Raw genomic sequence first — 21,862 nt, forward strand, 5'->3', positions numbered from 1 at the left:
CCACACACACTGCAACCAGCTGCACTGCTGCCTCGTTGGTGTTCACAGGACAGGCCATAGCAGCTGCTCTCCCTTCATTTTTTTTTTTTTTTTAGTGTTTCTTAGAGACGGGGTCTCACTATGTTGCCCAGACTGGCCTCAAACCCCTGGGCTCGAGCAAACCTCCCACCTCACCCTCTTGAGTACCTAGAATTCCAGTTTCCTTGCTTTTTCCGAGGCATCCAGAAGCTGGAAGGGTCCTTCACGAGCCCCCACACAGCTCTGGAGACCCCAGGAGTGAGTTCTGGCCAGGCCTCGAGCTCTGGGTTTCAGGGTAGAGAAGGTACTGGTTTCTGCCTTTGCAGAAAAAGAGCCTGGTGCTCGCTCAACCAGAAGAAGGCTAAGCAGGGTTGTTGTTGAAGGAACTGTGTACGTTCCGAAAGGAAGGCATCACGACCCAGGAATTTGATTCATTCTCCTTGGAAGACAGTGGTGAGAAAATGAACAGCACCATTTTCCAGCGCTACAAGATTAATTACGTTTTTAGAGCAAAATTCCTCAACGAAAGGCCATTATTAAGTTTGTCTCTGGGGGTGTTAAGGAACATGCTGGGGAGACGATGCTGACGCACTGCCCGCCTGGCCCTGGAGGTGCTGCTCCCCCCGTGGACAGCTGCAGCGTCCACGGCTCTGGCCGGCCTAGGAGGAGGGGAGGGCGGAGCAGCTGGTCAGTGTGATTCTCCTAAAGGCCACACGGAGTCATGGGTGCAGCCCCTGAGGGTACAGGAGGGGTCACAAGAAACAAGCCGCTGCAGAAGCCCTCGGCCTGGAGCACTGATTCCCCAGGACAGCAGAGGGTCTTGGCCACCACAGACCGGGTGAACACATCCGAAGACGCAGCCTGCTCTGCTGACCCCTCAGCCTTGGGGCAGCAGCTGGCAGCTGTCGCCTGCAGAAACACTCTGTCTGCTCCGAGCTGCTCTGCCAGACTGGAAGCTTCTGGGATTCAGTCGGCCACAGAGCTCTGAGAAGATTTCCCTGGCTTGTATGCTGTTTGAAAAGTTGTGGCCATTGCTCTGAAAAATAACTGGAAAAAACATTCATTCCGATCTTTTATTGCTTTAGTCTAGACAGGAAAATAGGTTCTCTACACTTACAGAGAGTTCCGTTGAGTGCCAGCGAGGGCCCTTTCTAAGCTCAGCCCTGACTCCCTGCAGGGCAGGAGCCGGGCAGCCCTGCCTCCTGGTGGACTTGGATCTCGTGGGAAGCTCTGTATGGTCTGTTTTGGGGACTGGCAGATTCTAAAACAGGACATTTCACATAACGGAGCCTGAGAGAAGACTGTGAGCAACTCAGGGAAAGATGTGAAATGACGCGATCCCACGAGCACAGCTGTAGGCTTTCTGCTAGTGCGTGCTCACCACATCCGCTGTCGCCAAACACACACTTTAATATTTAAAGTCAAAATCTACAAGGTGACAACAATAGTGTCGTCCCTCGGTACACCTGGGGGACTCCAGGACCCCAAGGGCACGGGCCCACGCCGTTCAGTCCTGCTAGGAAAGGCGCAACATCTGCATCCCCCACACACGTCCCCCACCATGCTTCAATCACCGCTAGATTCCTTATAATGCCAAATACAGCGCAAATGCTGTGTGAACAGTTGTTAGGCTCTATTATTTTTATTACTTTTTGTTTTGTTTTTGAATATTTTCAATCTGTGGTTGGTTGAACCATGGATGGAGAGAGACAATAAAAATCAGCTTTTAAAAAATAAACTTCAATGACAGCTAATACATGTCACCCCTCCCTGCAGTGCCAGCTGTAATACAAATCTGTTTTTAAAACTTAGAGGACAGTAGCAGCTAATACATCTCACCCCCGCTCCCTGCTGTGCCCTGCAGAGTGCCAGCGTCCTTTCCTGGAGTGTCCTGTGAAACCCTGACCTTGGCCTCCACATGGGTGAGGCCCGAGCAGCTGTCAGCTTGCACCCTTTGTGCATCCTGTCTGGGCCGCCTGTCATGCCATCCCTGGGTTCCAGGCTTCCCGGTACCCTCTTAGCAGTGGCTGTCCCCATCCCCTGGTCTTGTGAGGAAGGTTCTCATATAAGGCAGCTGTCCCCTCATAGCCCCTTCACCTGGCAGCTGAGCCTCGCAGGGAGCTGCCTCAATGCCTCACTCAGCCGTGGAGAGCCCAGGACCCCAGAATAATCAAGGGGAGTGGGTCTTAGCCGGGCGGTCATGAGCAGGCATCTTACAGGACCACCCTGTCATTCATGGTGGAGAGTGTTGTGGAGCCAGGCAGTAGCAAGCTTCTTCACCAGTGAGGCCACATCTCACCAGGGCTTGTCACAGCGGCAAGTTCAAAGTCAGATCTAGCCCACCCACCCTCTCTAAAAAAGTGAAGACGCAGCCATCGCCGGCATCCTTGTGTTGCACAGAGCAGTTCCCGAGCCAGCATCTGCTGGGGAAGAGACAGAGAGTTTAGGGAGAGTTCCCACAGAGTCTGGACCAATTTTATGCTTCTGAGACTTGCCTGTGAATCCACACAGCTATTCCAGAGCTGTGTACTCCGAGAGCTGGGAGGCTTTGGTTCTGTGCCAGTGCAAGCGGCACAGGCCACGGCTGAGCACCGAAGTCCAGGTGTGCTTCAGCCCAAGGCTCCAAGACGTCCCCACTGCCTCCTGGGCGCGAGGCTCAAGCACAGGGACTGCCTGCCAGGCCCACGTGTGCATGGGCGAGGCCCGCAGGGAACATTGCATGGGCAAGGCCGGCGAAGGAAGATTGCTTCCTTCGATTGAAGGATGTAAAGTTGCCTTGTGAGGTGAGACATGTCAGCTCCCAGAAGAGCTCCCAGCATCTCATGATTCACGCCAGCACGGGCAGTGCAGCGGCAGAGCATGATATCTTGGATGGCAGCTAAGCTCTCGATTCCACACGGCTCCATCCTGGAGACGCTCACTCACTGCAGCATGCTCTCCTCGTGGGGCCTCCTCAGGACTCGCGGACTCGGGGCTTCCCTGACCTCTGCACTCATGGCGGGGTGCACAGCTGGGTGGACACCAGCCGCCATACGTGGAGCTGAAATAGAGCCCGTCTTGGGCTCACGGAGCGGAGGCCGTAGGTGGAGGTGAGCCAGTGGTCGCAGGCATCTGGAACCCATGCACCCCATTGCCTTTTGCACCATGCCTCCATCTCTGTGGACTTGACCTTGTCATTCCACATGTGCAGCTGTGTTCATGTAGTGACACAGGGTCCTCGGCTGGCTTCCGATGCTTAAGCTCACAAACAGTCAGGGGGCTCACAAAGCAGTCCAAATCCTTTAAACCTCTGTGAACAAGGACTTGCTTCTCAGCAAATTGTCTGGCTTCCCCCAAAATAAGAAAATGGGGTTCTATGTGGATGGTTACCCCTTCAACTCCCAGTGCCAAGGGCAGGGCCCTGTCTGCCTCCGCCTCCTGGGCGAAGCCTGGCAGGTAACTGGTGCTCCTGGCGCCCGCACACAGGGGAGGCGCCACCTGGCCCCGCTCTGCCCTCCATGCTCAGCGCCTCTCATCAGCCCAGCCTTTGCCGGACCTGCTGACCCCACCAGGATTGCTTCTTCCCCTCTCAGCCTCTCTGGGTACTGCGACCCCTGCTCCGTCAGCCTCTTCCCTGGCCTCAGCCAATGCTGAGTACACTGGGCACCCACCTGGCCCAGTACCTGCCCCTCCCTTGTTTCTAAGCACTCATGGCCCCCACCCCACAATCTCTGATTTGCTTCTGCAGGCTTCCATCAAGTGTCCCCTGAGGCTCCATGTCCCTGTCACCTCCACGTTCTATTTCTCAGTGTCTTAGATCTTGTGTGTGCTACCCACCCTCACTCCACCCCTCTCTTGCCCAGAGAATGATCCTCCTTCCCCTCCTTTGTGCCTCTTCCACATGCCCAGCCTTCCTGGCCTTCACCTCCCAGCCCTTTGCAGACAGGAGTCACTCTGGCGCCTTCCTGCATCTCGCCGCACAGCGTCGTGGATGTGACGTGGCTCAAAGGTCTGACAGGTGTGCGTTCACATCCTTCATCCTCTGGGCCTCACCTTCTTCGGCGACACCTGCCTGCAGGATTGCTGAGGAATTAGATAGGACCAAGCAGCCGCACCCAGGGAGCCTCAGCCCTTCCCCCCCAGGCCCACGACTCACCATTGTTATTTACCAATGAGTCCGGGTCCCTGCTGGGTCCTGCCTTGTCTTTCTTTGTATCCGAGTTTGCAGCATAGGACCTTGCATCAAGTATTGGGTGAGTTGGGGGAAGCTTAGGGACATCAAGAGGTACATCAACCTTTTGTGAAGTCCCAGCACCTCAGAGCAGGGCCAGCACGTGGAGGTGGGGGGAAGAACTCTCTGGGTCACAGTGCACAGCAGCATGTGCTGAACTTGTGGCGGTGCAGACTCCATGTCACATGCACCACTACCCGTGGACCACAGAGGCTTCCAGAAATCAAGGGCGTGAGAGCAGATGCTCCTCCCTGATCAGACACTGCTCGGGGGGTGCAGTCATGCCCTCCGATCAGCTGAGGCATTTCAAGGAAAGTTACACCCTTTCCAGCCCAGTTTTCCTTTTAGAAGGATTCAGCCTCAGAAGATGAATTCGTGTGATCAAGCCTGTGATCAGCCAGGATTCTTGAATCTTGGGACTCGTTGCCAGAATAACAAAATGGCGGCTTCCTGTAACCTCCACTCTTTAAAGCAACAATTCCGATACCAGCGTTAGGTTTTCAGGAAACGAAGCCACCTTAGTCGCCCCGTTGGCAGCTGTTTTCTACTAAAACGTCTCCCATTTCTCTCTTCTAGGCGTTTCCTTTAACAGTGTTTACACTCAGATCTGGAGAGTGCTGCTGCACCTGGCTGCTGACCCCTATCCGGAGGTCTCGGACCTGGCCATGAAGGTGCTCAACAGCATCGCTTACAAGGTACGTGCCGGGCGCTCTCACCGCCGCGCTCAAGCTTCCGGCGCTCTGTTACCGGTATGCACGCAAGGAACCCTGGGCGGACCCAGGTCCACACCACGGGTTAGAAAATAAACAAATGAGCATCAGCAAACATCTTGAACCTGGAGATGTATAGCACATGCCAAACTGTCTGTGCAGCTCCCGTGTGGGCAGGGTGCTGGAGTTACTGTCCTTGTCGGGGGAATCAGGTGGGATTGCCATTATTTTTCAGGAGCCTCCTTTGTCTGGGTGAGCTACAGTGCTGGCCCTTCTTCCATTTCCTTTCTTTTTTTACTTATTTATTTATAAGAGACAGGGTCTCCCTTTGTTGCCCAGGCTGGTCTTAAACTCCTGGGCTCAAAGGATCCTCCTGCCTCGGCCTTCCAAAGTGCTAGGATTACAAGCGTGAGCCACCGTGCCTGTTTTTCATTTTTTTTAAGACAGAATGTCACTCTGTCCAGACTAGAATCCAATGACCTGATCACAGCTCACTGTGGCCTCCAACTCCTGGGCTCAAGCAGTCCTCCCACCTCAGCCTCCCAAGTAGCTGGAAATACAGGTACACACCACTACACCCAGCTAATTTTTAAATTTTTTATAGAGACAGGGTCTCAATATGTTCCCCAAGCTGGTCTCTAACACATCAGTTCGAGTGATCCTCCCACCTTGGCCTCCTGAAGTGCTGGGATTCCAGGCGTGAGCCACCATGCCCAGACTTTCCTTCCGTGTCTGATAGCAGTAATTCCAAGGTTTCTTATTCGTGACCATTCTAGCTAAAGGGAACTTTTCAAAGAACCAGGCTTTGGCTTCATTGGTTTTTCTCTGTTGTCTGTTTTCCATTTTATCGATTGATGCTTTCGTTGTAAAACTTGCTTGCTTCTGCTTACTTTAATTTGCTCTTCTTATCCTAGCTTCTTAAGGTAGAAGCAGAGGTCATTGATTTCAGTCCTTTCTCTTTGGGGACTGTAACCTCTTCTCAGTCCTTTGTAGCTCTGAGCATTTGGCCTACTGCCTTCCTGCTGTTTTTTCTCTGCCTCATGGGTTGTCATTCTACCCATGAGCAGGTAAATACTTAGTCGAAGACTCCAGGGCCCCCTGCAGACCTTGGAAGCTTTCCCCTCCCCAGTACTCTGCCCTGCAGGTCCTCAGCACCACAGCCTCCCCGGAGCCCTGGTCTCTGTCTCCTGTTCGCTGAAAGTGCTGGGCTCCTCTTTACACTGCAGACTGGGACTGTCTGAAACCACGTGCAAGCTGTTTTCTGGACCTGCTGTTTATTTCCCTTCTCTTGGGGATCCCAAGCCCATGACACCGAGCACCCAGTGTCTGAAAACAAGTGTTTGCGGTGTTTTTTCTGGTGTTCTAGTTCCTTACGGATGTTGGATGAGATGATATGCGTGGAATTAAACGTCGCTCATTATAGCACTTAGATTTTTTGTAACTTTTTGATAAAATTTCGAAAGCCTACAGAGAAGTTGCAGGAAGAGCGCAGGGAAAGGTCGCCCTGGCTGTTCCTGCAGCCTTCTCTGTCTTCGTCGGACCCCGCCCCGGTGGCGGAGTTGTCTTGGGTCTCATACACTGCCCGGGGCTGCAGGGCCGAGGAACCACAGCTCTCCATCTTGGTCCGTCACTTCTTCCAAATGAACTGTCAAGCCCCTCCTCTCATTTGCTGTGGCCTCCTGGGTCCCCGCCGGCATGGAGCCAGGGTTTCTGCAGCTCCTCATCTCATGCTAATACTACACTTGCGCGGCTTTTGGGTCCTTCAACTAAGTTATTTCCTGCTGGTCTAGTTATGTCTTACTCCCGACAGATCGAAATCACCTTACTGTCTGCAGAAGCTGCATCTTCAATTCTTTTTTTTCTTTTTAAGACAGAGTATCGCTAGGTCGACAGGCTGGAGTGCAGTGGTGCAATCTCAGCTCACGGCCACCTCCACCTCCCAGGTTCAAGTGATTCTCCTGCCTCACCCTCCTGAGTAGCTGGGATTACAGGCATGTGCCACCACGCCCAGCTAATTTTTATGTTTCTAGTAGAGACAGAGTTTTACCATGTTAGCCAGGATGGTCTCTATCTCTTGACCTTGTGATCTGCCTGCCTTGGCCTCCCAAAGTGCTGGGATTACAGGCCTGCGTCACCACGCCTGGCCTGTTTGTAGTATCACAGGTAATAGTTACAGGTAGCCTACTGGCCAACTTGGAAAGATCCAGATTGTTTAATTATGCACTGGCCTCCCCTCCCCACAGCGGACTCCCTCCCACCTCCTGCATCACTGTGTCCCCACGGCAGACTCCACACCGCATGGTGTGGCCGGCTGCACAGGCACCTGGTGACATTCATTCCCGTCAAGTTCCTTTTATGTTTCTGGCCTACTGAAAATAGTCAGTTAAGTCTACGTTTTCATTATGTCGTAGGAAAACTAAGAAAATATATAATCATTTGCTTTTAAACTAAGAATAGGACAAATACAAAAATAAAACTTAGGCTGAGTGCAGTGGCTCACACCTGTAATCCCACTTTGGGAGGCCGAGGCAAGAGGATGGCTTGAGCCCACATGTTTCAAGACCAGTCTGGGAAACACAGGGAAACCCCATCTCTACAAAATAGTAACAAGCTAGCCAGGTGTGGTAGCAGGCACCTGTGGTTGCTGCTACCCAGGAGGATGAGGCTGGAGGATCCCTTGAGAGTGGGAGCTTAAGGCGGCCGTGAGCTGGGATTGTGCCACGTGGCAGAGTGAGACCCTGTCTTTTAAAAAATGTTTAAAAATATATGTTTGTTACGTATTATGGTCTATGTAACAACTATATATTTTTGTGACCAAGATGGGGAGGCAGTAAAGCAATAGGAAGAAAATAAGGGAGAAAAGAAAGCCTTAGACTATAGGAGCACCCCCGAAGAAACCCCCACGGAGCCCCCCAAGCCGAGCAGCAGGTTCTGAGGCATCTCAGATGAGCTGAGGCTCTGGTAGGACTGGGACTGAAATTGCCACATCTTCCTGCTGTAGGTCAGGGAAAATCAGTTCTTGTCACTTACCATTGCCCTTTTAGACTCTAAATAGCATCTTCCATTTTTAGTTTAAAATTTCAAGGTTGGGTTTCAAATAGTCATTTTCACTAAAATAATTGTAAAAGTTTTTTATGAACATTAGTAAGTGGTTTAGGTTTTGGAATCTATATTGAAAGAAAGTAGAGGCTGGTGGCTCGCTGTTCCTGCCAGTAGCTCTCTCATACAGGAGTGTCTGGGGGCCTCTTCTCTTATCTTGGAGACACAGGACTCTGTGGCTGTGGCCCCCTTGCTCTGTCCTGACTGCTCACGTGGAGCCAGTGCTCTTTAGGAGCTGTGATTGTTTTCCCCAATTAATTTAGCTTCTGGGACATTTTGGTCATGATTAAATCGGTATTCAACCTATTCAAGTTTATTCTTAGTGGCTTTTGTGTATTTAGCCTTACTAAAAAATTAGCCTGAATCATTTTAAACTGTAATCCCAGTGCCTAATCTTGAAATGTAAGGACTGTTACGTGTATTCCTGTGGACCTGGCCTCCAGTTGATAAATGGCTCCTCCTAGGAAGCTCTCACTCCAGCAGACACACCACAGCCAGAGGGGTGGAGACCAGAGTCAAGAAAAGGCCTCAGCTAGAGACCTCGCTGTGCATAGAACAAGGCAGCGTGTGTGTGTGTGCGTGTGTGTGTGTGTGTGTACGCACACGCATGTCTGAGTGTGTCCGAGTGTATGTAAGTGTGTGTGGGTTTAAGAGTAAACATTGCTACTAAAGCATTTGGAAGCATAAATCTTTCTTGTCTTCATTTTAATTTCAAGAAATGCCTTGCTTTCCTGCTCTAGGAACTGAAGGGATTATATTTCATTTTACAGAGAAACAAGTCTATTTTAGATATTTAACTCTGAAGCCAAATTTTTGTTCATCAGAGTCTAAAACAGCCTTATTACTATGGAATGCCCCATAGAATTCTATATTCAAATATAGAAATTGCCACGAGCTCTGTATGGGAGAACCCACACAGCTCCAGAGCTCTGCTCTAATTTCATGTATTTATAATGTATTTCTGTTTTCATTCCGTGGGCTTGGGGTTTTCATTTTGCTTTTAGTTTTCTTTTTCCTTGGTTTGGTTTGGGGGTTTTTATTGTGTTTGAGATGGGGTCTTGCTCTGTCACCCAGGCTGGAGTTCAGTGGTCTAGTCATGGCTCACTGCAGCCTCCACCTCCTAGGCTGAAGCAATCCTCCCGCCTCAGCCTCCCAAGTGGCTGGGACTACAGGGGTGTACCACCATGCTTAGCTAACTTTTGTATTTTTTGTAGAGATGGGGTTTCATTATATTACCTAGGCTGGTCTCAGACTCCTAGGCTCAAGTGATTCACCCACATTGCCCTCTCAAAATGCCAGGATTACAGGCATGAGCCACCACAGCTGGCCTGCTTTTAGTTTTTTTAAAGGAAAATTTCAGACTATATAGAAGTAGAAAGAAGAGGCTGACGCCCCTCAGGAGGCTGCCTGTGGCCCCAGCAGCCCTCGCCTCAGTGGTTTTAGGACAACACCAAGAAAGAACTTTCAAGCCACAGGTGGCTGCCCGTTAGGGCGTGCGTGCTCATGATCATTGCTTGTTATTCTTTATAAGAAAACGTATGAGCATAAATGTATAGACTCACCTAGAAGCACCACTGCAGCCTTTTGAAGCTGTGAAGAGTGTGTGTGTGTGTGTGTGTGCGCGCGCATGTGTGTGCACGCGCACGCACACTGGCAGCTGCCTCTATTGCAGGACTTATGCATGCAGGCAGAGATGAGAAATTAGTGCACTTAACGAAAGGTCAAATTGATACCAATGGCAGCCTATCTTGGAGTGGCTGCTGCCATGATGCCAGCTACAGCTGGGGAGGCATAGCCAGGGCCACGTGCTCCATGCAGCTGGCAGGAGCCAGGAACAGGCAGAATCCCCACCCCCTTCCAAGCTGGCAGGGTGGGAGCCTCATGCTCCCTAGGTGCAGCTGCAGCTGCCTAGCCATAGCTCCGGACCCAGGCATCTCTGTGCTCTTGGGGGCTGGAAGCAGGCAGGAGCCCCACCCTCCCAGGCACAGCTGCAGCCACCTAGCCGTGACTCCAGACCAGGCATCTCTGTGCTCTCAGGGGCCCAGGAAGCACCCCTATACCCACAGGCTTAGAAGTGCCTGCTCCTGCTGCCCAACCTCTCCCTGCTCCTGATACCCACTTCAATCTTAGGGCCAAGTTGAGGCTGAGCCCTGACGCTGTCACAACTGCTGGCTGTGCACACACGCTCAGGGCAGTGCCGACATGCCAGCCACCTGCTGCCTCAGCCTCCTTCAGACTTTGGGCACCAATGAACATAGGAGGGAGGCCAAGTGTGGGGACTGAGGCCAGTTTGGCACTGGCCTGCAGGTGCCCCTCAGCACATGATTGTGGGTGCCTGGTGCCATGGATGATGGCAGGAGGCAGACAGGCTCCTGGGCAGAAATGGGCAGGTCCCCAGTGAAGTGTCACCTTCAAGCCAGGGATGGCCTGAAGCCTGGGTGCTGGGCTGAGGGACTAGAATGGGAACTCATGGTGCTTTTTCCGAGCCTACCCATGGCTGCCCATGAACCAGTCAGCACACACTTCCTCCCCTGTGAAGCCATAAAAACCCTGGACTCAACCAGACTCGAGGAGATGATGGATGACCTGCCTGCAGAGAGGAGCTACCCACTCCAGGGTCTCCTCTCTGCAGAGAGCTGAACATTTGTCAGGTCAGCGTGCCTGTGGAGAAGAGCTACTCACTGCTCGTCAGCGTAAACTCCCCGTGGAGAGGAGCTACCGACTGTGGGTCTCCTCTGAGCTGTTCCGTTGCTCAATAAAGCTTCTCTTCACCTTGCTCACCCTCCATTTGTCTATGTACCTCATTCTTCCTGGATGCAGGACAAGAACTTGGGACCTGCCAAATGGCAGAGCTACAAGAGCTATAACAAAAACAGGGCTGAAACGTGCCCCTTGCTTGCCACATTGCAGACGACAAGAAGGAGAAAAGAGCTGCAGCCCTTCAGGGAACCCAGACCTAGGAGCTCCCCAAGATAGGGCTGTGACACCCTCTCTGGCGTCTCCAAGCTTCCAGGTGCCACTGCATCCCCCAGTGCCAGCTGTGGAAGCTGCTTATAGTACACCTGGTCCAGCCACAGCATTGCAGGGAGCTGGCACCCATGCTGTGCCTGGAGCTGCCCACACTGCTGCCACCAGCATGTGTGGCTGTGCACAGTGCACAGGCCCCACACTCTCACACCCCTTATTGCTCTGCCTGGCTTGCCTTTGCCGGGTGTGAGATTCGGGCCAATAGTGTGAGCCGAGCGTAGCCTGCCAGGCTGAAGGGGTGGAAGAAGCCCAGTGGGTCGAAGTAAAAACTCGGGCAAAGGCACCACCAGCCACAGGAGTTTCTAGTGAAGTGATACCCTAAGGATCCCATGACATTCATGACTGATAAAGAAAATAAAGATCAGCTAGGTGTGGTTGCTCACACCTGTAATCCCAGGACTTTGGCGGGGCTGAAGCAGCCAGATCACTTGAGACCAGGAGTTCAAGACCAGCCTGCCTAACAGTCTCTACTAAAAATACAAAAACTAGCTGGATGTGGTGATGCACTCCTATAGTCCCAGCTACTCAGGAAGCTAAGGAACAAGAATCACTGGAACCCAGGAGGTGGAGGTGGTAGTGAGCCAAAATCGCACCACTGCACTCCAGCCTGGGCAAGACTCTGTCTCAAAAAAATAAACAGAGAAAAATTAAAGAAAAAAAATTGGAAATACCCAGGAAAGGTTATTCCAAAGCACTGAACATCCTAAGCCTGATGCCTGGCCTCATGCTTTTGTAGCATGAGTTACTTTTGGATAGGTTTCTTTTTTTTTTTTTTTTTTTTTTTTTTTTGAGACAGAGTCTCACTCTGTCACCCAGTCTTGGCTCACTGCAACCTCCATCTCCCGGGTTCAAGCAATTCTCCTTCCTCAGCCTTCTGAGTAGCTGGGATTATAGGCACCTGCCACCATACCTGGCTACTTTTTGTATTTTTAGTAGAGATGGGGTTTCACCATGTTGGCCAGGCTGGTCTCCAACTCCTGACCTCAAGTGATGCACCTGCCTCAGCCTCCCAAAGTGCTGGGATTGCAGGTGTGAGCCTCTGCACCAACCATGGGTATGTTTCTTTTAAAATTGCATTGTCATGCCAGAATTTTCTCTCCTCCTACTTGACAGCATCTCTCAGAACCCAGAGAGCCGGTCTATTCTCTGTTCTCTCAAGCTGCCTGAATTGTAAGGACTTCTTAATTCGGCATGTTTACAATTAGCCTGTAGACCAAAGTAGTTCTGCAATTGCTGAAATTCTCTTCACCTCTGAAATTTCTCTTCCAGCAATCTCAGCCGATATGCACATAGATACTCTGATTTCTTTTTCGTCCCATCACACAGTACTTCCTTAACTGAGACAGACGGTTCACTGTTGTTGCCGTCATCCCTCCCTCAGGAACAACACCTCTCTGAAGCCATCAGGCTCTCTCCCAACGGAGGAATCGTGAGCTCAACCTCCGAACCCTGAAGGCCATGCTACCCATCCTGCCCCTGCCTGGTTTCAGAGGTGGCCCTGCTGCGTGGAAGTGTCCAACTGCCTCTCTCTCACCAGGCCACGGGCATGCACGCCCTCTGAATCCTCAGCAAGCATTCGCCTCACCTGTCTTCTCAGTTCCCACACCTCCACCCAAAGGAGGAATGCTCAGAACTGTGGGAAGAGCTGCCCCAGGAATGTGGCATGCCAGCAGCACCAATGAGCATGAGCAGCCTGGCACACACTTCACGTCTTCGGCCTGAAAGCGCTTCATGAGTGTCCTCATCCCCTTCACTGTAGACCTAGGGGAGTGAGGGCAGCATCAGCCCGGACTAGCAGAGCTACAGAATGAGATGCAGCCCTACCTGGAAGCCATGCTGCCCAACACCAGCCCGTGGGCCCCTGCCCAGCTAGAGCAGAAGCGCCCCTGTAAAGCCCACCCAGACGGAGATGCAGACTCCATGCTCTGGGGTAGCAGCTGGGAATGTGTTCTCACAGACTACTGTGCAGCTCTGGGGAGTGGCTGCCCCCACAGGCACCCCCACAGGGGTTCATAACCATGAGACACTAGGGTGGCTCTCGGGGCCTGGGGCTCCTTCAGGCAGGGATGGCACCAGCTTTGCCCTGAGCCCCCGTTCTAACTTTGCTAGCTTTTAGCCAGTGACTTCATGCCTCTCAGCTTGCATTTCCCCATCTATAAAACTGGGATCAGTGTATGACCCCTCGCCCCGCCAGGGCTATTGTAAGAAGTACAGAGCCCCATCCCCTGTACAGCGAGCTGCATTGTCAGCATTCGAGTCTGCATCAGCTCCTTGGCCATCTTGCCCTCCTCTGTGGGGAAGGGGCCATGGCAGCTCCAGGAGAACCTCCAGGACCTTCCCAGGCACCTGGTCTGAGGAGGGAGGGAGCTGGTGGACTGAGACACCACCGCCTCCCATGACAGGGAGTTCTCTTCTGCAGCACCGAGGACTGAGCACCGTGACCCCAGGTGACACTTCCTTAAGGCTTGGTTTGTAACTAATGGGCAGCTGGTTAGTCACCAGGTTGCTTTAACCAAATAACACCTAGGACTTACTTTTTATCTAGGAAATGCAGTTTGCAGAAGCATGACTTCGAGAAATAGCAGCACACGCTTTCACAGGTATTTCTTCTCCTCAGCCAAGCAGCCGGCAGCCTCTGCGTTATTCTTAGCCCAAAAGTGCCTCTGGATAATCCTCTGGGAATCCCTTTTTAAGAGTTTCTCACACATGAATCCAGATCCTCAATATAAAATTAACAGGAACATTTCTTAAATACTCCACTTCCTCCCAAGATAGAGCAGCCACAAGCTGATGCTGGCACCCTCAGCCTGGCTGTGTCAGGCTCCAGTGGGAAAATTCACTGTCCAAGTCTCTGAAATGTACGGTATTTTTATCTGCGTTGGATCAGACATCTGTGTCCTTGTGAGGTGGCGCTCCCGGAACATGGGTCTCATTCTAGTCCCCGCTTCCCAAGCTACGCACAGGCAGGGATGGGTAGGAGACGCTCACCACTCCATCTTCAAAGAGCGTTTATGTTTACGCCGGGCCCAAAGAGTGTCTGCACTGAGAATTCGACTGTGAGCAAAGGTGTATTTGCCACCGCTGAAGGTTGGCTTGGGAAGTGGAAGAAAGACCCTGTCTTATAGCTGTGACCTTGACCCTCTCACAGCTGCCATCCTCTCTGGACTCAGACTCCATAGAGGGAGTGTTTGCACACCCTTGACTTCTACAGGCTGTGAGTGAGCTGGGGTCCCAGGGGAGTACATTCTGAGAAGGGCACTGTGTCCTGGAGGCAGGCCAGGGCCCGCTGAGGCTGCGGGCCGCACTTACCTTCCAGCGTGCATCTCCAAACCCGGCCTCTGCCAGCGCCGTGCCTTCTGTGTTCACCCTTCCTGGTGCTGTGCTCTCTAAGATGATGATGGGGGCCATGCAGAAAGGACCCTCCCTGGTCCTCCTCTGCCCCCGCCCCAGCCGTGCCCTGCAGCCCCTGCTTACTGAGCACCCCATCCTCATACCCGCACCACAGGCAGGCAGGTCAGCAGGTCACCTCCCTGCGGGATGTGCCGCTCACGTTCAGAGCCTCGGCCTCCACCCAGCACAGTCAACGCTGAGTAAATGTTTGTTGAACAAGTAGGAAGTGCTCGGCTAGAGAACGCTCCCTCCTGGCCACACCCTGTGGTCTCTGCACTAATCCGAGAGGATCTCCTGAGCCAGGAGTGTGCCCATGTCTCACAGGATTTCCAGCAGTGGGAGAAAGTTAGTTTTGTGACAGGAGCCATGTGAAAGCAGGATGGTCTCATCTTACCCCAGGGGCTGCGTGAATTCATGCCACAGGCTGGATCAGTTCCCTTCCCAGAAGGGTGGGCAGAACAGAGGGTTCATCAGGAGCCAGTCTCCCATGGGTGCTTCCGTGCAGGGTGGCAGGGGTGGGTGCTGCACAGACCCCGGGCAGCTGAGCAGGACGCCTGGGGGCTCCTGAGTCACCAGCCCCAGCCCAGCAGCGCTCGTGAGCATCTGAGCATGTGTGGGTTTTGCTGAAGGCTACATTTCAACTCCAGAAGTTTCTGTCTTCCCCGTCACCTCCCACTGTTTTTCCAGACATTCTGAGAAGGCACATGTTAAGTTTAGAGTGGAAAAGTTTCTCTTCTCTTTTTAGACTTTTGAAGGGATCATATGTCTCTCAGGTTTTGTGGGGTGGTTGTGTGTGTCTAGGTCAGGCTGAATAGTTTAATATCAAAACAAAACAAGCTCAGAAAGGCATGTATTACACTTGTAATTTAAAAAATAGGAACATTGCTTAAAGACTAGTTATGGCTCCATTTTCTTGCTCTTTGCATTTTGAAGGGAGGAGCAATGTGAGAAATGCCAGTGTTACCTGAGTGAAGTCTTCAGGATGGTTTTCTTTTCCTTGGTTTTCTGTTGGCTGAATCGCAGGTACAAGGTGCCTAACTTCTAAGTGAATGATTAAAAGCTGTGAGACAGTGCAGGGCTCCATGTGGATGCAAGCCCGCAGGATGGGGTTCTGGCTGGCTGGAACGCAGCCTGGGATGGGCTGGCATTCAGGGAACTGCTTGTGCCTGCAGGATCAGTGGACGCCTGCATGGAGCATCTGGCCCTGTCCTCCTGACACAGGAGGTTGTCCCGGCACCATCAGGCCCCTTCTGAACACACACAGCCTCTGGGGTCCACAACCCAGCAGGACCTGTGGCCCCACGCTGCACATTGCACTCAGGACAAAGCAGCCCCAGAGCACCCAGGCCATCGTGAGGTCCTGTCGGCAGACAAGCAGCGCGCTCTGGCTTACCGACAGCTGGTCTCCAGATCCACAGAAAACCCTATTTAAAAATCAACGCAAAACCACTTCCTCCCTTTGTGCCAGGGCTCAAGCTGGCACAAAGCTTTTTCCATGGTAGAATTTCAAGTCCTGCAGGTGTCTGTGGCTGGAGGCTCACAGAGCCCAGGGTCTCAGCTTCATCCGCAGATGGCTGCATTGAAGGGGTTGTTTGGAGCCTCGTGCTGCCCGCTAGGCTGTGCCACCTGTGCACCACCCTGCTTCCAGCCTGCCGGGAGCAGCCACCCCCTCCCCTGCCAGCGCCCTCTCCCCAGGGCAGATTGTGGCCACGTCTGTCCTGGAGATGAATGTATCTGGTCAGTGCAGCACGCCCAGCATTACCTGTACACGCCTGTGGGGAAGGACCACTGCAGCCCCTCAGCCAGGAGGGTGTTCAGGGCAGTCTTGAGTTCCAGGCCCCATCACAGCCCAGATGGCAGAGCCCATTTTGCCACGGGAGAGAACCCGAGCCCTCCACCATCATTCCCTGACTCTCCTGTGCCCCAGGCGGCTTCCATAGCCTCCTGAGGAACGCGAGGGACCTCGGGCTGCTAGCAGTTTTCCACCCCGTGCTCACCAGCCAGGTCCCTGACCTCCAGGAACACCACTGCTACCCAGCTCTGGAAAGAGCATGGATGGCGAATTCCTCCCAGGCCTCAATTCACAGCCTCTGACCCGAGAGCTGAGGTGTTGGGGGAATTGGACTCAAAGCCAGAGCAGTGCGGAGGCCCAGCCTCAGGCGAGGGGAGGATGCTGAGGCTTCCTGGGAGCCGCCCCCTGGCAGGGAAGGTGAGGAAGGTGGGCCACTGTCCTCAGAGGCTTCAGGCCCTGACCCCACCAGATGCCAGTCCTGGAAGAGGAAAGAATGTCACTTGAGCTCCAGGGTTGCATTTGGGGGAAATCCAGCTGAGGCCTTCCATTGGCGTTGGCGGCTCCTCGCCCAAAGGCCTCTTCTGTGGCTCTGAAGCAGCTCCATGCAGCCGTCAGCCTCACTTTGTATGACGGCCTCCATGGAGCATGTCCCATCTGACCTTCATGCCCCATGCCTTTGCCTCTAGGCCACCGTGAACACCCGGCCGCAGCGCATCCTGGACACCTCCTCCCTCACGCAGTCGGCCCCCGCCAGCCCCACCAACAAGGGCGTGCACATTCACCAAGCGGGGTAAGTGCCACCTGCTCAGCCTGTGGTCTGTAGTGGTGGCTGGGGTCCCACGGGCTAGGCTCTCCCTGAGCCTCCTCCTCCTCCCCCCACCCTGGCTTGCTTCATCCCCTCCTTTCTCCCTAACATGCATTCTTTCCCACTCCCTCACCACACACCCCACACCTGCTTGATCTGAGCCCCTGCCTTGAGCTCTTCCCCATCTTGAGGAAACCTTTCTTTGCACATGGTCGCAACAAAAGTTGAACTAAGCCTGCTGTCTGTGGCCTTTCAGAGTCCATAAGAGGGCATCTAGATCTCCAAGTCAGAGGCTGTAAGAGGGTCTAGATCTCAGAGTCAGGATCCATTAAGAGGGTCTGGATCTCAGAGTCAGAATCCATTAAGAGGGTCTAGATCTCCGGGTCAGTCCATAAGAGGGTCTAGATCTCCGGGTCAGAGGCTGTAAGAAAGTCTAGATCTCGGAGTCAGGATCCATTAAGAGGATCTGGATCTCCGGGTCAGAGTCCGTAAGAGGGTCTGAATCTCCGGGTCAGAGTCCGTAAGAGGGTCTGGATCTCCGGGTCAGAGTCCGTAAGAGGGTCTGGATCTCCGGGTCAGAGTCCGTAAGAGGGTCTGGATCTCCGGGTCAGAGTCCGTAAGAGGGTATGGATCTCCGGGTCAGAGTCTGTAAGAGGGTCTGGATCTCCGGGTCAGAGTCCGTAAGAGGGTCTGGATCCCAGAGTCAGGATCCATTAAGTGGGTCTGGATCTCCAGGTCAGGGTCCGTAAGAGGGTCTGGATCTCCAGGTCAGGGTCCGTAAGAGGGTCTGGATCTCCAGGTCAGGGTTTGTAAGAGGGTCTGGATCTCCAGGTCAGAGTCCGTAAGAGGGTCTAGATCTCCTGGTCAGAGGCGGTAAGAGGGTCTGGATCTCCGGGTCAGAGTCCGTAAGAGGGTCTGGATCTCCGGGTCAGAGTCCGTAAGAGGATCTAGATCTCAGAGTCAGGATCTATTAAGAGGGTCTGGATCTCTGGGTCAGAGTCCATAAGAGGGTCTGGATCTCCAGATCAGAGTCCCTAAGAGGGGATCCAGTTCTCTGAGTGGGCGACCAACAGGTGTTTGCACCTCAGGATGTGGCACTGTTTGTGACCTCACGAGTCCCGGCCCACCCAGCTCTGATCTGGGTTTGTCCTGCCTGTGCATTCTCCCGGGCACTGGAGTTCAGTGAGGGACAACCCTGCCCCCTGCCAGGCAGGCAGCCAAGCAGCATAGACTCGGCACCAGCAGCTGGGGTTTGGGAGTCACGATGGCATGCCACGTGGCTGAGGGCGGCCTGGGCCCTGGCGGCACCTGGGAGGGCATGGGTGGCACAGCAATTTGTTCCATGTTGCCTCTCAAAGCTCCAGACTGTAGAGAATGCAGTGTGTGTTTCTCTCCCAATTCCAGGGGCTCCCCTCCGGCATCCAGCACCAGCAGCTCCAGCCTGACCAGTGACGTGGCCAAGCAGCCGGTCAGCCGAGACCTGCCTTCCAGCCGGCCCAGCACCACAGCCCCCGGGGGGGCGCAGTACACCCCACACTCCCACCAGTTCCCCCGGACACGGAAGATGTTCGACAAGGGCCCAGACCAGGTACAGAGCCCCGGTTGCCTTGTGATCTGGACACTGAGCATTGCTTCTCAGATGGGGGTGCATGGCCTCCGCCACAGGCTGCTCACACCACTGCGGGACAGGGCAGGACCCAGGTCTGTGGACCGCTCTCTACCTTTTCAGATCCGGGAGCTGGCCCTCACTCGCGCTCCCCTCTGTCTGCACTCTGCAGGAGTGTTGCCGGGTGTGTTCCGGTTCTTCAACCCTGGTTCTGGGTTCACCATTCTTGGAGCTCCCTTGTAACAAAATGGGGGCATGGAGTTCCCTGGCGCACCCCTTCCTGGGTACACAGCACTCTGTGTTGCCTCGGGGGCAGCTGCACCACAGAGCATGTATTCTGAATGTGTTATCTTTTCTATGAACATTTAGATACGCTGTTGCATAAATAGGTACACTCTCTTCGCCTTTAAAGTTGAGAAAGAAACTTCTGGAAAGAGGAACGTGTGCTTAGATTTGCTAGGGTTGTGAGAGCCACATGAGGCAGCAGGTGGTCTGGAGACCTCAGCTGTCTCATCCAGGTGTTGCTGCTTTGTCAGTTGAGGGCACCGGGACTCAGGAAGGTGGCTCAGGGCGTACCCGCAGTCCAGCTGCTCTGGGTGCAACAGCCTGAGAGCTCAGCAGTGGAGTGGGGTCCGGACTCGCCTCATGACCCAGTGATTTTAAAAGAAGTTGGCGGCCACCTTGCAGGTGATGTGGGGCCTGCATGGCTGTGTTGAGGTAGAAGGTTCACCACGGCAGGAGTGGGCAGGTCCCCAGGGGTGCCACTCAGCCCTGGCCCACCCGGACTTTCCATGCCTCGGCAGAGGAGGGGCGAGAACCACCACTGAGCCCCATGTGCAAGGTCAGCCTCCGGGCCAGGCCCTGGTGGGGGCAGGAGGCTGCCACAGTCCTGGGGAGCAGCGCCGCCAGCACGTGCAGCTCCCCCACCTGCCCCCTCACTGACCACAGCTCTCACTATGGAGCCAGAGCAGCTGCCCGGGGGTAGGGGGATGTGCCTCTCTCTGTGCCTGCCCTGGGATGATGGGGAGCTCCCTGGGCCAAGACACGGTGTGAGAGACGCCAGCCAGCCCACCCCACGCTCATGGCACGGCACAGGAGACCCCTGGTGCTCAGCCTCACTGCATGAACACACGACTCTGACGGCCCTGGCCACTGCAGGTCCGATGGCAGGAAACACCCAAAGCTCAGTCCTCCCAATAGCTCCACGTCCTCTTTCTCTGGTGGCCGGGAGCTCTAGCTGGCCTGCACAGCTGCACTCCACCCAGGCTGCTTCACACAGGAGTCCCCGCTCAGCCTGGTATTGTAGGGCTGTTACGGGAGCCTTCCTGGGACCAAGTGGCAGAGGCTTTTTGGGGTTGATGAACTGGTGTACACGGACCCCCATGGCACTGTCTAAACAGCCAGAATTGGCTTGGGAGCTGTGCTGGGTCAGCCCTGGGGGTGGTGGGCAGACACAGCTCACTTTACACCCTGGGACCCTCAGTCCCCGGCCAGATGCTCAGGGGTTCTCGGTCACCAGGATACAGAAGTGAGCAGAGCGCAGAAGCGCCGGCCTTAGGGGCAGCCCAGTGCTCCCGGCAACGCCTCCGTCCCCTGTGGGAGCTCTTTCGAGCTCAGGAGTGGCGTGACTGACTGGTGTTTCTTTTTCCTTCCAACCCTCCTACTCAACAAACCCCCGAAGACTGCAGATGACGCAGATGATGCTGCTGGACACAAAAGCTTCGTCTCCGCCGCAGTGCAGACAGGGTTCTGTGACTGGAGCGCCCGCTATTTTGCCCAGCCTGTCATGAAGGTGCGTACAGGCATAGGGTTCAAAGCCGAGTCCTGGCCAACGTGTGTCCCTCCCGCCTCATTACTCAAGGCTCGGGGCTGTGGGAGCATTGCAGTTGTGGTAGCAGTCGTGGTTGTGGTCATGGTAGTGGTCATGGTCGTGGTCGTGGTCGTGGTCGTGGTCGTGGTAGTGGTAGTGGTAGTGGTGTTCACCATTAAGGTTAAGGTAGAACCACAAAAGAAACAGGCTTCATTTACCTTCCTGTGGCAACAAAAGGAAAAAGCCTGCCTCATTGGAGCTTGCCACTGTGACAGGTGTCACTTCGCCGTTACTGGCAAGTCATGGCAGGCCTTCCACTCCCTAACTGTGAGGATCGCGAGAGGCCTGTCCCCAGGCCACGCTTGGGTAGCTCATGGGTTTGGGTACTATTAGACCAAGCCGCCTGTATCCAACCCCAGCACATTTGGGGTTACACCACAAGACTATCTCTGAGGCTCAACGCTCACACAGCCCTAAGCAGCGCCATGTGCTGTGGTTGCGGGGGCTATGTCCCCAGGGGCTGGGGCAGGGCAGCGGCTCTGGGCCTCTGCGAGGGACAGGTGGGAGCTGCTTTGTCAACACAGTCCCAGAGTTTATCTCTCTACCAAGGTCCAGCGGAGACTCGTGTAGATTTTCTATAAATCTAAAGTGCATTCTGAGAAAACCTTCCTCTTCCCTCATATATAATTGAAAACTAAAACTCACAGCTTATTCCTGATTGTACATCAAGCTCGCATCTTAGTAATCTCCGTGAATGGTATTTAGCCCCCAGGACAGCTCAACTCCTGTGTTCCTGTCCTCATAGTGAATACCGATTTCTGTTCATAAAAACGCAGAATCAGGCAGCCCCTGAGGCAGGCAGGTTATAAAAAGCTACGGAGCCCCTTTACTGCAAAAGAGAGGAGTTCGCTTCCCACTTCTCAGATGCGCCTGGGTCAGTGCCCGCCTCATTGACACCATCTGGCCAGTGAGCATCAGACACCTTCAGTCCCCATCCCCTTCGACCCGGCCATGACTCTGCTCAAAGACTCTCTAGAGAAAATAATCTAGACACAGATGACTTCTGTGTTATTCATAAGAATGAAAATTGAGATTCGCTTTAATGTCCACAGAGGGTGAATAGTTAAAAAGTTATGAAATATTTGATGAGATATTATTGGGGCTGTTGAAAAGTTAAACATGAAAACTAGTGTCCTGAGGAAGTGCTCGTGATGACATTCTTTAATCGGAAAAAATGCAGGCCCAGAGCCTGGATCTGCAGAGTGGTCATAGCTGCAGTTCCCACGTGCAGAACATTGTGCGCAGGATGAAGACCAGAAGGGCCCGCTCTTAATCAGAGATTCGCAGACGCCACCCGGCAGTGAATCTGGGCTGCTTTTGTGTCGTCTCTGCAGT

At 53.7% G+C, this 21,862-nt stretch overlaps 1 protein-coding gene across 5 annotated transcripts in view; it reads left to right on the plus strand.

The window, feature by feature from the left end:
- The window catches only part of RPTOR (regulatory associated protein of MTOR complex 1), a 424,873-nt gene that overhangs the window by 366,395 nt on the left and 36,616 nt on the right, over positions 1-21,862 (plus strand). For all 5 annotated transcript variants that reach the window (XM_054256583.2, XM_054256581.2, XM_078374864.1 and 2 more), the window contains 4 exons: positions 4,805-4,923; positions 16,933-17,036; positions 18,456-18,639; positions 20,339-20,449. In XM_054256583.2, coding sequence (XP_054112558.1) covers positions 4,805-4,923; positions 16,933-17,036; positions 18,456-18,639; positions 20,339-20,449 — 518 coding nt within the window. The remainder of the gene's footprint in view (positions 1-4,804; positions 4,924-16,932; positions 17,037-18,455; positions 18,640-20,338; positions 20,450-21,862) is intronic.

This window comes from Callithrix jacchus, chromosome 5 (assembly GCF_049354715.1).
Source record: "Callithrix jacchus isolate 240 chromosome 5, calJac240_pri, whole genome shotgun sequence".
NCBI classification, from domain to species: Eukaryota; Metazoa; Chordata; class Mammalia; order Primates; family Cebidae; genus Callithrix; species Callithrix jacchus.